The sequence below is a fragment of the Mesoplodon densirostris genome, chromosome 14 (genome assembly GCF_025265405.1).
Source record: "Mesoplodon densirostris isolate mMesDen1 chromosome 14, mMesDen1 primary haplotype, whole genome shotgun sequence".
Taxonomy (NCBI): domain Eukaryota; kingdom Metazoa; phylum Chordata; class Mammalia; order Artiodactyla; family Ziphiidae; genus Mesoplodon; species Mesoplodon densirostris.
The window spans coordinates 32898946-32915674 of NC_082674.1; the positions used below are offsets into that span (position 1 = coordinate 32898946).

General features: G+C 41.2%; 1 protein-coding gene across 15 annotated transcripts in view; it reads right to left on the reverse strand.

Moving 5' to 3' along the window:
• SLC8A1 (solute carrier family 8 member A1) overlaps window positions 1-16729 on the reverse strand; it is a 353360-nt gene that overhangs the window by 328213 nt on the left and 8418 nt on the right. For 8 of the 15 annotated variants that reach the window (XM_060116916.1, XM_060116913.1, XM_060116911.1 and 5 more), the window contains exon 1: window positions 3979-5780. In XM_060116916.1, the coding sequence (XP_059972899.1) occupies window positions 3979-5777 (1799 nt within the window). In that variant the 5' untranslated portion in view covers window positions 5778-5780. Of the gene's footprint in view, window positions 1-3978; window positions 5811-16729 lie in introns of those variants that run through there. The other 7 variants (XM_060116904.1, XM_060116903.1, XM_060116908.1 and 4 more) reach the window with 2 other exon arrangements.

Genomic DNA, 16729 nt, shown 5'->3' on the forward strand with positions numbered 1-16729 from the left:
TCATATTACATATTTGTTCTACTCTCAGAATTGAATTGCTATCTCATATAGCTAGGTCTTTACTCCTTGGGATTCTATAGAGCAAGAAAAGAATACTAGTAATATAAATAGCAAAAACAAAGTACTTATTTTCTGTGGAATATAATAATGATGATTCCATAAAACCTATATAATACTAAAAATTTCTTTTTTATGTATTTTTCCAAAAAAGTGATGTAAATATTTTGCATCCAAAAGCTATATTTGTTGAGATGTCTTGCATATTGTATGTGCTAGAGTTAATGGAGTTACAATCAAACTTGAAAATGTAATAGTCTTTAAAGCTAAATTAATTCTGGGCAGATCCATTGCTTATCAAATTATGGCTAGAAACTCCCAGTAAAATGATTTGCTAAGCAAGATGCTATGTAAATTTTCCAACCTACATTCTTTGTTTTCCAACTTTGAATTTTAAATGTATAAGAGTAAATGCTCATGATCTTTTGAGTAATCTTCCCAAAATGACATTATTGCTGGGCTATAACTAAGTAATTACATTTGATTGGTATCTACTCTAGTTAATTAACCTTAACATTTTCCAGAACAGTCAAGCTAACGTTAGACCTTGAAAAACCAAACAATATTTTGTAATAATTATTACCACTAAACTAGCATCATTAAAGAACAAACATTAGTAGCACTTCAAATCTGTGGATGTCACCTACCAAACCACAAATCAAATTAGCATATTCTTTGTTTATTTTTTATTAGCTGTTAACATTAGTCAGAATTCCCTGTTGAAAGTCAAGATCAGCTAGCATGGGTTTAGTATTTGTCACCCATTGAGTTTATACGAAAGCATGTGCTAACTGTTAATTATATCTATTTAATGAGTTTTTGCACTGTAATTTTCAAGTGTTTTGCCGAGAATATATTTTATTAGAGACTACAAACACCACTTACCACTTACAGGTATTTTCCTCAAATATGGATTTTGATCTTAAAAGAGGTCATGTTGAAATAATTCAACTCATTTACATAAAAATATGAATGAATAGGTACAGACATGTTTATTTTATAAACTTAAGAGACTTCTTCTACACTAAATATGAGGTCAAAGATTAGGAATCTATCTTGTTCTTAAAACCTATGAATCAGTAAAACTGGCTGCCTCTTGATCTCCATCCCTTATCAGACTGGACCCTATTTCTACCTTGGTTAATGGCTTCTTAAAATTAGATATACTTTAAATCCAGGCTTTTCCAGGAATCTTTTTATGATGCTCTGGAAAGAATCATAAATTCTGGGTTCATGCACATCATTAAACAAACAAACAAAATTTTTTTTTAAGTATCTAATAAAGCTCAGTGGCGTCAATAGTCCCATCTATGTATTTTAGGTTTTTGAGAAAGTCATCTCTCAAGAGTAACTAATTGGATGAAATATAAATTCATTTTTAAAGATAAATTGAGTTGTGTCTACATAGTTCAACTAGACTGCATGATGACAAACTCTCTTTCACTTGGATCTGACTGTGTGGACCTGGCATTGGAAACTACCAGAGGAAAAATGATCCATAACAAGAGTAAGGGATCTTGATAATATTATGTTTTTCTAAAAACATTCTGTCTGAATCCTTGGTGCCTAGCCTAAGGCTAAGTCCCAGGCACTGCAATAAATTTATTCAAGCAATAGACTGATTAACCATCTACAAACCTCGTCAGTAGTAAAACTCTATAGCATTAAGATAAACACTCCTTAAAATTAAAACTCTAGAAAGAAGAGGAAAATGTAGGGCTGTAATTTCATTTCACTTATAAATAAAATGTTTTGCCATTGCTAAAATTTCATATTTCAACTTAGCAAATAAAACATAGGAAGAAAACTAGGAGCTGGCCATTGATCTAGAATATGACTAAGAACACATATACAGAGATGCTGATAATTCCACCAATTCTTACCAGCTTTCACAAGGTATCTAAAATTCTAAAGCTGAAATCTGGCAATATTCCTTCCTTAGCAAGAATGAAATCAATTTAATGGCACAGGCTGAATGTTTGAAATGGGCTTGACAGAATAAATTATACCATCAAATCACTGTCTCTTTTTTTCCTTCTTCATCTTCTACTACACTGTGCCCAATAAAAGATATTTATTTATGCTTTGGTAGAAGTCCTGGATGGGAAAGTCTGCCTCTCGAACAAGTAGAGAGCCAGTATTCTCAGAAGAAAGCAAGATCACATTTTCTTGAGAAAACACCCTAAGTAAAATGAGTAAATAAAACAAAGCACTAACTGGGTCCTATTTAAGAGCTACCCTTGTGAGTTCATTTAATAACATGCAATATTCCTTTAACAACATTCAATATCACTTGTAATCCATGTAAAAGTATATCAAATACAAGAGGGTTCAATAATTGAAATGATTATAAAATGGAATGAGCAAGAATTCCTAGCAAAGGAATAAAGTTTATGTGCTAATGTGGGCAGGACCACATTCAACACAGGCCTTTGGGAAACTCCTTCCTTGGGCGTGCAGTATATTCATTTGCTATTACATTACTATCTTTCAGTAAAATATTTGTCCCAACAGAACACATCTCGCTAAGTGGAACACTAACAACATAAGAGCCAATGTAAAATAGATATTCAACAAAAGCTCTCCCCACATACACATCGAAGATGGCTATCATCTCTCTTTGCTTGATTTCACTGTGATATCACACTAACTGTCCATCTCTATACAACAACGTCAAAGAGGTGAAAGATATTGGAAGGCTCTTTCAGAAAAATCTGTTTCCTCTGCCCATCCGCTCCCTTTGTTTTTGTTTTCCCTTCACTTATTGTAGAAGAAATTTCATCTTGGAGAGAATGCACCAGCCATTAGATATATCACATGACATTTACACAACAGTTAACTATTTTGAGAACAAACTATATTTTATATTGTCTCTCCTGAAATTCCTAAGTTGCCAATGATTCCACCAACATGATTATTCACTGGAATGTCCTTTTTTTGCACTGCAGATATTATAAATAGTTTCCTTTCGTCCTTCCAGTTTGGGTACTGCTCATCGAGTCACATTTTCTGGTTTGCTTTTGGTGAGCGCAATGCCCCTGGCCCTCGGCAAGGAGGGAGGAAAAGCTCTCTAAACAGCAGCTGTCTTTGGAATAATTATCGCACAACCAGCCATTCTGTGTTACAGTGTTGGCAAATGTCACTGTAAAGTGCCAGTAGGAAAAGTAAATTGTTCCCCACTTTTTTTCTCTGACCTGCTCCCTGTCAACTCGGATGCTTGGACAGAATCCTACTTCCCTCCCCATCCCTATACCAGTACGGTAAAAGGGTTTGTTTAATCATGTAAAGTAAAATCAGACTGGAACTAAATAAGAGCTAAATGACTTTCCCCATTGGCATAAAACTGAAAAGGCAGGATTGGCCATTAAGTCATAATTAAGCATTAGCATTTAAGCAGAAACATTATATAATCACAAAAACAGTGTCAGATAAAAGCAGCAGAAATCATTTCAGCCAGCCCTGGTAGCCAGGCAATTCTTTTCAGGGATGTTTCTTTTTTGGGCTTTCCCAATTTGTACTCAGTAATGAAATTAGGACATAATGTTATGTTTTCAATGTTCCCTTTCTGTGTGTATATTACATGATCAAGATAGAATACAAATGTTTCAACCCATCATAAGTGCTTGGATAAATTCTGTCAGAAGACTCATTCTATAAGTCTACTTGAAAACTATAAATGTACTTAAAAACTGTAAAAGTACAAAAGTAAAAATAAAATCATATTAGGATCTCTGGGTATACAGTATATTGATCAGCGGTACAGGAACTAGAAGCTAGGATATTTCGATATTTTGAAAGTCGTCTTGTATAGTAACTATTCCATTCTTTCTTCGCCATTTAGTTTTTTAAAAAACACGCACACATTCGCACATCCACGAACGCAACTCAACCACACATATAGGTAAAAAAAAAAGAACTTACACAATTTCATCGTTCTGGAACTCGAGCTCTCCGCACGTGTCCTCAAAGTCCTCCCCTCCGCCCCTGGCTGTCCCTTCAATGGTTTTATAGGGAACGATAACATTTCCGCGTGCTCCAGATGTCCTCAATACTTTCACCTCCATGATGCCAATGCTCTCACTCACGTGAGTCACAGGTTCCTCAAAAGTAAAGATGCCTGCGTGGTCATCATCAAAAATAGTCACGGTGGCAGTGGAGGGAGATCCCAGGCAAGCGAGTGTAGAGACATGATTGGCTTCCAGGATGCCATCTTCCGAGGCTTCGGAAGATACTTTGACGTTGCTGAGATGCACAAGGAAATTCTCATCTTCCTCAAAGATGTCATCATCGATGATGCCAACTCTGATTTCCTTCTGAGTCTCACCAGGCTTAAAGACCACAGTTCCTTCAGTAAATTCATAATCAGACCCGGCATTGGCTGTGCCATCCTCTGTTCTGAAGTCAACAAACACAGTGTTGGTCAAATCACCACCTCTGCGGATAATGGTCAGGGCTACCGTACCACAGTTCTCCAGACACTGATATGTTCCTTGTTCAAAGAAGATCTTACTGACAGGGTCATTTTCAGCCACTTCCGTGTTGACCTCGTGCATGCTGACGGCCTTCCTGGCTTGGTCAGCTGCATGCCTCTTTAAAATGTTGCCCGCTCCGGTCATCAGGCGGGTAGCCTGAATTCGGTAAAATGCTCGACTTTTTTGCTGCTGACTTAAGACTTGGTAGTTGGCTAATTCTATTAATTGCTCTATTTCCTTCTCCGGATGCTTCTGCTTGAGTTCCTTCAGAATCCTAGCCATTTCTCGCCTGGCTTCTTCATCATCTTGGTCCCTCTCATCGACTTCCAGAACTAGAGCACCATCTAAGAAACTGTCAACGTGGGAATTGACCACTTTCCCATCCATCTCAATTTCTGTCTTGGAAGATGGCCTGTCTCCTTCATGTTCAATAATCATTCCCCTCTGCTTGCCAGCCCGGTACCTCTTGTAGACATACTTGTAAAACAGAAGCCTCCTATCTGCCACCCAAGCGAACACAACACAGATGGGAAAGAAGAAGAAAGTAAGCAAACCTTCCCAGACCTCCACGACCCCAGGAGAGATGACAGACAAAATGATGTAAAGCCAGGTATAGGCAAAGATGCTCCAGGCTGCTGTCACAAAGAACACACGCAAATGCTTAATCTTCCTCGTCTCCCCATCTGGGACGACGTAAACACAAAGCGCAATAATGATGAACATGTTGAAAGCGGCACTGCCCACAATGGTGCTAGGACCGAGGTCTCCTGCAGTGAAGTTATGGCCACACACCTCAATTACTGAAAGGAGAATCTCTGGAGCTGAAGATCCCAGGGCCATCAAGGTCAGGTTGGACACCGTCTCATTCCAGATCCTCACAGTTGTCTTGGTGGTCTCTCCATTGGGTTTCTTTATGGTGATTTCTTTTTCTTGAGACGTGATGACTTCTATAGAGGACATGAATCGGTCGGCAATGATAGAGACTCCGAGAAACATGTAGACCATGGCCACAAAATACACAGTCGCTCTAGCAATTTTGTCCCCAAAGGAAGGGTCTTGGGGCTCCCAAATGGGTAAAATCACCCCTTTCTTACAGTAATAGGAGCCAGTACACTCGCTGGTTTCATTGCCTTCTCCTTCCATTTCTGTCTCAGCGCTTATATGATCCACGTGGGAAAACAAGAGAGCCACCATGACTAACACATGAAATCCCATCGAAAAGGTGGGTGAGAGACTGAATCGCAGCATGTTGGACAATGGCAGAGTTCCAACTGTCCCAACCTACTGGGAAAAATAAGATAGGGGGAGGGTGGGGGGAAAAATCACATCATTAGATCCAGATCCAAAGCATGACTAATTACTTATTTTTATTACTTTTACTAATGATTTGTTTATAATTGACTATCACAACATCTATGGAGGATCATGATTCTAAGAACCCATCTGTGATGAAGCAATCCTTGGTAACGTTTACAGCCCAATCTCTCCACTTGAGGATTTTCTACATGTAGTCCCCATTCACTGAGCACTGTACACAGCTGACTTACTGGAATGAAATGTTCAATTATATCCTTGCCTTGTTGAATACACATGCATGCATGCTAACAGCCAATGAGAAAAAACAAAAAATTTTGACACATTGAATAATGTTCTCCTTGTTGCTAAGGCAGATTTCCTTTTAAACTGTGGTTAGTACAATCACCTTCCAGAAACTGTTTCATCATCAAAATCACCTCGTTAAGAGTGATGCTATGAAATTTAGACTCAAAAAATCCTACCAACGCAAGGCTTGGTGATGATCTTAAATTCTAGAGCACAACTTTTCACTGCATTTCATGAAATCATGTCCTATGGCTCTTGGCAGCACAGAGAAATCTTCAAGCTTGCTTGCAGTCAAAGCTCAATGGTATTTGTACTTGAGGGTAAAAAAATCTGCTATAAGGCAATATTTCCACACATCAAGTACAGTTTTTAAAAGCACGTTTTGACGAGAGCACAATTCCTCCTAATTTTCAGCAAGCCCAGGTCTCCTGTTGCATTAGCAGCCGGGCATCTGGTTCTTCAAGCACTGCTCTTCATATCTGTGTACAGATCTCGCTCTAGAATCTGCAGGATGCCCACAACAGGAAAGGGAGATAAGCAGGTCCAGGTGTAGGAGTGTGTAAGTAAGACTCTTGCCTGGCAGGCTGTGAAATCAGCGTTACCAGCCATAAAACGTTCCTTCTCTGTGTCGATGTCAGACTTACCATGGTCATTCTAAAATACATATTAGTTCCATCGAGGATTCAAGTGACCCAAAAATGCAAGGGCAATAATTCCATCTACATCAGCTCATGTGACAAAATGACAGTGACCACAACGTATACATGCGAGGAAGGGCAGTAGGCAATTAGGGATATGGCAACAGCATCACTGGCGGGCGAATTCAGGTGCATGGTGGCTCCATCCACCACTCTGTCTTGCTTACCAAGCTGTGTGCCTCTCAGTGACCTTGTGTCACCTCTGATTCCAGGGCTCTGGTGAAGGTGGTAGGGGCAGGCGCTGAAGCAAAGAAGGGTCTGCTCCAAGTCAGGGTAGGTCTGTTCTGGAAAGCCAGTTATGGTTATGACATCGGATAACATGGGGCTAAGAAGGGTCCTGAGTCAGAGCTCAGCCCTGTGGCCTGCCACAGAGTTAAAAGTGGAGCTGAGTCAGACCCCCTCATAGCCTCAGGCTGTCTGACAGTCACACCCTCATTCACCTAGACTCTCTGGCCTATGTGTGAGGCTGATGGCTTATACTGAAAACTGCACCTGGGCCCAGGAGAACCTCCACCCTGGCCCAGCCCATGCTGGCACACCCTCCGCAAGCCCACCATCACCTAAAGTCCTTGTTTTTAGCTCATCAATGTTGGGAGATAAGCTTTGACCTTTTTCCCATGCTAAAGAAGACACAGCAGAGGGTTGCAGTGGTGGAATTCCATTCTAAGTAAAAGGTCGAAAACTAGAAGAAGCGTATTTTCAAAATCTGCAAAAGTTCATGGTCAGTGTGTCTACTTGTTCAGTCATTACTGGGCTTGAGTGGGTTATAGGATTTCTCCTTAAAACAAGGTAACATTGAACCATCCTGTAAGAGCAGTGGCAGACCCAGTTCTAACTCCCTTATGCCTCAATTTATTCCCCATATTTATGAGAGCCACCCAGACAAATTTTAGAAGGGTATGCTAGGCTCTCTTCTAGGTCCTGAGAATTCATCAATGAATTTTTTTTTAAAGTCTCCATCTTTGTGGACCTTATATTCTAATGGGGAGGAAACAAACAAATAAATGTAAATGTCAGATGGTAAAAAGTGCTATAGTGGTGGGGGGTAGGGAGCAATTTCAATAGGACAGGAAGTCTATGAGTGTCAGTGTGTGTGTGTCAGTGTGTGTGTCAGTGTGTGCACACACATGGCATGCATGATTCTATAATGGATGGTTTAAAGAAGGCCTCTCTGATAAGGTGACATTTGAGCAAAGTCCTGAAGGGAGAAAGGGGTCAAGCTTTGTGGATAGTTGCAGGAAGAGAATTCCAAGATAAGCGCAAAGACCGAGATGAGAATTGTGCTTTGCACAGTCTGGGAACCACGAAGAGACCAACGTGCTGAGAGGGCACGTTTGTTTTTGCTGCTGTTGTTGTTTCCCAGCTACCAACGAAACACATCCTGCCGGGGCTCTCTAAGAGGAGTTTCCCAGAATGCAACTCTGAGCGATCAAATCACATAGCTGGAGGATGTGCGTGCTTTCTCGTGAACGTGGGGGCTCCTCCAGGAGCAGCCTGGGGTCCCAATGCTTGTTTGTTGCCTCGCTTTCAAATGGAATTTGAATTTTAAATAAAAAAATGTTGGCATGATAAATATATCAATAAAAGTTTTACGAAGTTTAAAAGAAAAATTAATTAATTGTGAGTGAGTGAAGGGAGCAGGGCTCAAGAGCCTGGAACACAGTGGGGATGGATTACGAGGGGCACTGATGAGATTATAAGATGCTGGCTTTGACTGTGAGGGAGATGGGAATCACAGGGAGGTTCCGATCAGAAGTGTGATGTGAGCTGACTTTCCTTTTAAAGTGATCTCTCTGCTCATTCAGTGAAGAATAGACTATAGGGGTAAGAGTAGAAACAAGGAAGCCAGGATTTGCCTATTATAAAAAAGAAAATCTGATTTATAAATGACCCCCAATGCCTGGTAGGTATATAAAATGATACGGTAAAGATCTAAAGTTTAAAAAGGAGGAAGAAGCATTTGCAGTGACCCTTTTGGAAGATTTGCAACTTAAAACGTCTTGGTAACCTGTCAGGATCAGAAAGGTTAAGTATCTGCTCAGGGGGAGTAGGACAGACACAGAGAGCCAACACTGGACAGAGACTCGAAGCTGCGCCTGTCTCCAGAACTGATAGAATTAACCACTCCCTTCAAATCACTGCCAAGTCTCATCATTCCATTCCTCACGTTTCAGCCAAAACAAACTTCCTAAAGTGCAGATCAGACTCTCTCACTCCCCTTAAAACTCTTCATGGGCTGCCTATTGCCCTGAAGACAAACCCAAATCCCCTCAATAGGGTGTTTATACCTTTTAGGATCTGGCCTCTGAGCTCCAGAATATGGGAATTCTCTCCACTCCCTGAACATGACAACACTTTCTTACCTCCAGGTCTTTGCACATTGTGTTTTCTGTACCCTGAACTATTTTCCTTCTTAGAGGGAAGTTTCGAAATGGCACAACAGCAAATCAGAGTTGATTGCCTGAGGCCGAAATACCAGGCTCCATTCTTAAACACCGTCCCAGACACCATGCTAAATTCTTTACAGGGGTCATTATATCTAATACTTCTAAGAACCAGCATTGCCCTGTTACACAACTCCTAATGTTGCCATTTCCACTAGAGTCTGTGTGAATAGCACCCCTGGACTTGTGCAGTGCACACTGCCCTAACAATAGCCCTATATGATAGATATTATAAGCCCATTTTGTAGGTGGGAAGACTGAGGCTCACACAGGTTAAGTTCTTGCTGAAAGTCAGACAGATAGTAACTAAGATTCAAAGCCTGGTCTGTCTCTGAGGTGATATAATTCACTGCTCCATTCTACCATCCCTGAGAGTATGTAAAATAATCATTGAGAATGATTGGATTTGGGCTTGGACTAGCCCATTGGAAAACCTCCTGGCTCCCAAGAGGAGGACCTAGGTAGCAAAAGTCCCATGGAAGGATTACAACAAGCCTGGTTTTATGTTGTGGATTAGAGGCTTAGACAAGTATCCATAGCTCTGAGGTAACCTGTGGGCTGGGATGTTCCTAGAGACAGCTGACGCCCACTTTCCCGCCTTTTAGCAATTACCTGGCAACCTCTCCTGCAAGTACTCTCAGGGCAATCTCTTAGGTCTGCCGAGAAGAAGACCTGCCCCACCCACATCTCCCAATATGTTCTCAACCAAAAGGGTACCAATGTCTAAGGTGGATTGAGCAGTAAAAATCCATCATCACTATCAGAGAAAAAGGAACGGGGCTTCTGAGGTTAACTCAAAAATGTCATAATTATATTCAAAAGGTGGCAGTGGTCTAATTTGTGAAGTCAGTGGACAAAAAACACTGCTATAACTTATTAGCCATGAAGCAACTGGAAAGAACTCTCTGGACTTCAGTTTCTTTCTTTATTAAATTAACGCCAAATCTAAATGCTTGTGAGGATAGGGGGTAGGTGTCATCTAAATGAGAGTTCTTTCTTCATTTTTTGTCTCCATTCTTTTAGGGTCTTGCCTCTGTCGTCAGATTCAAAGTGATCTCTACCTGACTCTCCCCACTGTCTCCTCAAATATATATTTTCATGAAAATTAAGCAGGAAATAGAGGCCACTGATATGTTGGTCTGCTGCCTGGCCTTCTTATCTTCTGCCCTGATCTACTGAACTCTCTAACGTGGGGTAGGCTGATCTTCATGGTGGTTTCAGATCAACTCTTTTTTTTTTTCCTTTGGGATACGCGGGCCTCTCACTGCTGTGGCCTCTCCCATTGCGGAGCACAGGCTCCAGACGTGCAGGCCCAGCGGCCATGGCTCACGGGCCCAGCCGCTCCGCAGCATGTGGGATCCTCCCAGACCGGGCACGAACCCGTGTCCCCTGCATCGGCAGGTGGACTCCCAACAACTCGCCTCCAGGGAAGCCCCTCAGATCAACTCTTAACATCCACAGCTAGTTCTTACTTAGGAATATCCATTACATCATCCAAATGAGCCTTCAGTACAGTAGCAAGAATACTCACATTATCTTCTGCTCACTATTTATTTAATTATTTATTTGTAAATTTATTTGTTTTTATTTTTGGCTGTATTGGGTCTTCATTGCTGTGCACGGGCTTTCTCTGTCTGTAGTGAGTGGGGGCTACTCTTTGTTGCAGCGCTCGGGCTTCTCTCATTGTCATGGCTTCTCTTGTTGCAGAGCACGGGCTCTAGAGCGCAGGCTCAGTGGTTGTGGCACACAGGCTTAGGTGCTCCACAGCATGTGGGATCTTCCCAGGCCAGGGATCGAACCCATATGCCCTGCATTGGCAGGCAGATTCTTAACCACTGCACCACCAGGGAAGCCGTCACTATTTATTTTAAAACAAACCAAACAGCCCCAGAACCTAGAGATGGCAGACCTGAATGGAACTGACAAAGGAGGGTGAACAGGTATCAAATTGAGTGAGCCCAGCCACCTATGTTGAAGGGAGAGGTCACAAAAATGGATGTATGTACTTGCAAGACAGATCTTTATCAAACTGCCACAGTGGAGGTCCAACGAGTAGTTAGGCAGCGCAGCAGTGAAGAACTATGGCTGTTTTGACTACAAGGAGAACTGACTCAGACAGAAGGAATACCTCTGGCATTCTCACCAGTCCTATGCTTGGGGCAGCCTAATCTCATTCTGCTGACTGGCAGCTGGGGTTATTCCAAGGAACTCCCTGACTCTCCATCAGGACCTGGAATCCCCTTCTATGTGATTCTTGCTGACTGAAAGCCTCAAAGCTAAACAATGAATCTGTTTCTAAGGCAACAGTAAAGCAACCATAAATTCTTATCCACTGTGGATGCAAGCACTTCCAAATGCTTCTAGACAAAGACATGATGCCAGAGGATGACTTGTCTTATCTGATCATCCACTGAGGGTGCCAATTACTGTTCTGGCCCCCAACCTCAGGCCATCAGGCCGTGACCACACTTCAGAAAGGAGCTCGTTCAGTTTCCACAGTGACTCTCTGCTATTACTTTTTTTTTTTTCCAAAGAGAGTTTCTTCTTTGCTGCCTGATAAATGAGGACAGGTCCTCTAGGAGACAAGCCGTGAGACATCACATAAGGGGCTCAAGCCCTCTTGCCTAAGCTTACAAGACTGGAGTCAGGACCCTGTCCCATCTCAGAAAACACCCACCTCATTCATCAAAGGTAGCAACTGGGGCGACAGGCAACGTGGCCAAAAAAAGAAAGATGGATTTAGCATTTCGGATAATGAAGATGTTATTGAAAATTCATGAGACCCTTTTTCTGTACTTTGTTTTTCAATATAGAACTTATTATTTTTTTATTGAAGTATAGTTGATTTACAATGTTGTGTTAATTTCTGCTGTACAGGGAAGTGACTCACTTATACACAGATATGCACTCTTTTTTATATTCTTTTCCATTATGGCTTACCCCAGGATACTGAATATAGTTTCCTGTGCTATATGGTAGGACCTTGTTGTTTATGCATTCTATATGTAATAGTTTGCATCTACTAACCCCAAGCTTCCAGTCCATCCCTTCCCCACCCTCCACACCCTTGGCAACCACAAGTCTGTTCTCTATGCCTGTGAGTCTTAGAACTTATTACTTTTTATACACTATATAATTTATTTAATGGTTCTGCTTATTGTGTCTCTCTCTCTCTCTTTCTCTCTCTGCTTCTCTCTTTCTCTTTCTCTCTAACAGATGTCAACTCTGTAAGAGTAGGGATTTCTGTCTCTTTTGTTCACCCAGTTCCTAGAGCAGAGCCTGCTATATGGAAGATGCACAGCACCTGCTTTTATTAAATGAATAAAATATTTCTCAGTGGGTCATGTGCTGATTCACCAAATCTCTGACGTGGAATCAGAATCCGAGGGCTGAACCCAGGCATATGCATTTAGAAATGTTCCCTATGTAAAAGGGATGCCCCTAAAATGAGCAGAGGCCAGTATCAGACTGAAAAGCCAATGTCAGTCTTGGGTAGAGGAGAGGAATTGTGATTCAGTCATTCACAGAGAACCTCAGGCTAGAAAACCTGATCTCCAGCATCAAGAGAGGGGCTGGGATCCCAACATTTTCCCCAGCACCTGGTAGTTGGTCCTCCTATACCAGCTCTGGCTTGCTGATTTCTTCTGGAATGCCAGGATCACCTGCTCTGTTGAGAGGGTCCTAATATTTTGCACATCCTCAAGGGAGCATATCTTCTTCTCCTTTTAGGACACTAAAAAGACATCTAGTCAAACACCAACCCCTAGTCACCTCTATTACAGAGGCCCCATAAAAGGGAAAGAGCACGAAGAATTTAAATATATTACCTCTGCATTCTGACATGGATATATGGGTAGAAGGAAGAAAGCTGGAGAATAGAGTCTTCCAATGGTCAATAAGTAAGGAAGAATTTGAAGGGGAGATACTCTGCTAATCTTGGTCTCCATGTAGAGTCAGCCAGGACTATCCTCAGATTTGTTCTGCCAGGACCAAGGGCAGTGGAAGGGCCCCACTCGGGGGCCTTTATGACAATCATGACTGCCACCATTGACTGAGCACTTGCTTTGTCCCAGCTGCTATATTGATTACTCTGCACTCACTAGCTTTTCTGACAATATTGCAAGGAGGTATTATCATTCCCATTTTACAAGCGAGAAAAATAAATGGTTCATCAAAGTAAACTGGGCTGAAATCATACAAATTTAAGTGACAGATAGGATTTAAATCCAGGCATTTTGCATGATAACCAGAATGCTTTCCAAAATGGCAGGACCTTTTCGTTTGTTTGTTTTCACTACACAGGTTAACAATACTGTTCTGTCTTAGCAACTTACTTAGGTACTTAGTGTGGAAGAACCTTCCCACGCTACCCCTCCTTCCCACCTGAATAAATGTGTGTCATTTGTATCATCGCATTCACATTTCCCTCTCCTGTCTCATGCCTGCCCACCCCCCAAGAAAGGCTTTTGTAAGCACTCCTATTCATCACATAGCAAGGGAAAGATGATCCATTTGGGGGATCATCAGCTAAAATCTGAGGTCTGAAATCCCTCCAAAGTCATGTAATAATCTCAAGGTTTTCCCATTCAGTCAGGAGAAAAGAAAATAGAGAATGAAATCCTAGCCATGAACAAGCAAAACTAAAATAAAAGAGGGCAATGCAGAAAGCTGGGGAGAATGATATTGAATTTTAGCCTACAAGTAAGTTAATACTTGGCCCTAAAAACAATAAATCAATATTTTTTCGAGGATCTCAGTGCAGCCCACGAATTTACTGTCTTGGGGTCAAGACATTAATTTTTAACTGTTAAGTAATCCAAATAAAAGGGAAAACAACACATTCATTCATGGGTTTGTCTGCCAAGTTTTTCTTAGCCACTCGTATGTGCCAGATACCATGTTTCAAAGATGAATAAGATAATATCCCCAAAGGAGCTCACATTCTAGTGGGGCCTTAGAAGAGTCAAGGAGTGAGTCCCCTTTCTAGAAGACATAACTCTTTCATTACTAGGGAATCACAGAAGAGGAGAGACTTTCCAGGGATTCAGACAGTGAGACCATGACTACACCTGGATGCTCTCAAAGTGGACCACCTAGTTCCCAGGTTAACATATCTGGGGTCTTGGGGTCATAAAACTGGGCTTCTAGAAACCTCCAACTGCTCAGCATACAGTCCTGCAATCAAAAGATTTCAAATGTAGTGAATTCCCGGAGGAGGGCCTTGGATCGTCTTTTCTGTACTCTGAATCTTTCAGGGGCCTTGTGTTGGACAATAGTAACTATTTCAGGTAATAATTTGGTCACAATCCACCCTGAAGAGAAAGAGCAGCATTTCTTTGATGTTCAACCTTACACACTGAAAAAAAAAAAAAAATGAGGTCATATGCATGCATTTATTTCTGGGTCACCAAAAACGATTTCCTACCTAAAAATATTTTCCACACTAGCTTGTTGACATTTCGCCTTCAGACCTTTGTTTCAGTGAAGTATAGCCCTCCTGGCATTTCTAGTTCTAAGAGAGTGCATCATTCATTCATTTGTTCCTCAAGCACTTATTGAGGGCTTCTACGTGCAAAGCACCAGACCAAACACCGTGGGAAGTACAAAGATGATTGACTCATGGTCCCTGTTCCTGATGAATTTATAGTCTTCCAGTAATAGTTACTCAAATGACCATGAATAGGAGAAAGAATATGAAAATTCCATAAAAGGAGGGGACTAGAAGGATGACAGAAGTCGGAAAGAGTGAGGACATTCCAGAAGGAAGCAATGATATGACAAAAGGCATAGAACAAGCTTTTTCAACTTCAGGTCACTTAAGGATCATCTGGAAAATTTACTGAAGTGCAGATAACTGGGCCCTATCATCAGATACACAGTAGCTCTAAGGAGGAACCCCCAAATTTGAATTTTTCCGGAGCACCCTAGGTGACTCTGATATGGATGGTCTTGGCATTGGCACGTAGGGTAGAAAGGCAGAACTGGGTAGGAGGAAAAAACTGGCATAAAGGGCATTGGGCATGTTTAGCAAACAAAGACTGGAGAGCAAAGGACTTAAATAAGGTCCTTGATGGAAGGCAGTACCTAAAAATTAGAAGATAGCGTTTGTTGTAATATCAGTAAGTTGTTGATATGAAATAGTGTATCAGATGGGCCCTCATTGTCACAGATTGGGACTCCAGACAGCATCAAAATGTGAAGCCCCTTGGTGACTGTCTGTGTGAGGTAAGAGAGAAGAGGGTAGAGAAAAATGGACCCTAACAGGAGATCAACAGGGCCCCCCAAAGAGGAGATTAAATCATTGGGAGTAACTTACACGTACTTCGTAATGTTGCCAAGGGTTTGTTCTGCTTTCCTTAAGGAGAAACAGGTAAGGATGGCTAGGACTCTACATAGACACAGGACAAAGAACCAGATCCACGGAAGTCTTCAGAGACCTGCTAATCAGGTTCTATCCACAAGCCCTGAACAGAGGTCAACAATACACAGCAACAAAAACCCCAAACTGGAAGGCTTAGGTGGTGAGGAAAGCTGTGCTCTTTAAATGAGAGGCTTTGTATGGAGCCTCACCAACTCCCCGGTTCCTTCAACTCAAGGGTAAATCTTTGCAGTCCCTCTTCTGGCTTTCTAGTCTGCCTCTTGGGACTGGGGATGTTTAACACAGACTCCAGTTTCAAGCTATGTGATAGGAACATGCAGATGCCTTTTTTAAAAAAATCTTTTTTAATAAGGAAAATACTGGTTATGTGAGCAGAGGCTGGTGAATTTCATCAGCTTTCTCCCTGAGTCATTAAGCTTCATCTTCGAGTAGACTGCTGTTCCAGGGATAGGACCCTATCAACTTGAAGTTTGTAGGTCTTTTAAATTTTCCTGCATACTCACAAAGCATAATCCTTTAAAGAATAAGATGCTCTTGAGGAGAACAGAAGTAGGAAGTAAAAAGAAATTAAAAAAAAAAAAAACCTCAAGTTGATAGATACTCACATAATGGTGACCCTTCATCAATATTCTAAAGTTCCTGACAATATACACAGTGACATGGGTCTAAAACTCGGTGTGTATGTATATACAAAAAATCCATTTTTTTAATGGAAGCAGCTTAAAAAGGAACTAACCAAATTTTTATTTAGAGAAATAAATTGAGTAGCTTTTTGGGAGGGAACATATGAACTTTTTACACAAAACCCTGAACACAGTTTACGAAACATACAGTTTCTCTACTAGGTAAGGTATCTAGTGAACATGTCCTTTAAACCAATCCCATACACCTGTATTTGAAGAATCGTTTAAATACTGGCTTATGGCTTATGGTTTTAATGTTGGTAACTATGCCACAACTATTATGTTATTGTCTTTTTGTGATAGATGAGGATTAGATAGGAGCTTTTGAAAAAGAGAAAAAATTTAGTGGAGAAAGAAATACTCATCATTTAATCATTTCATTAACAAGTGAAAA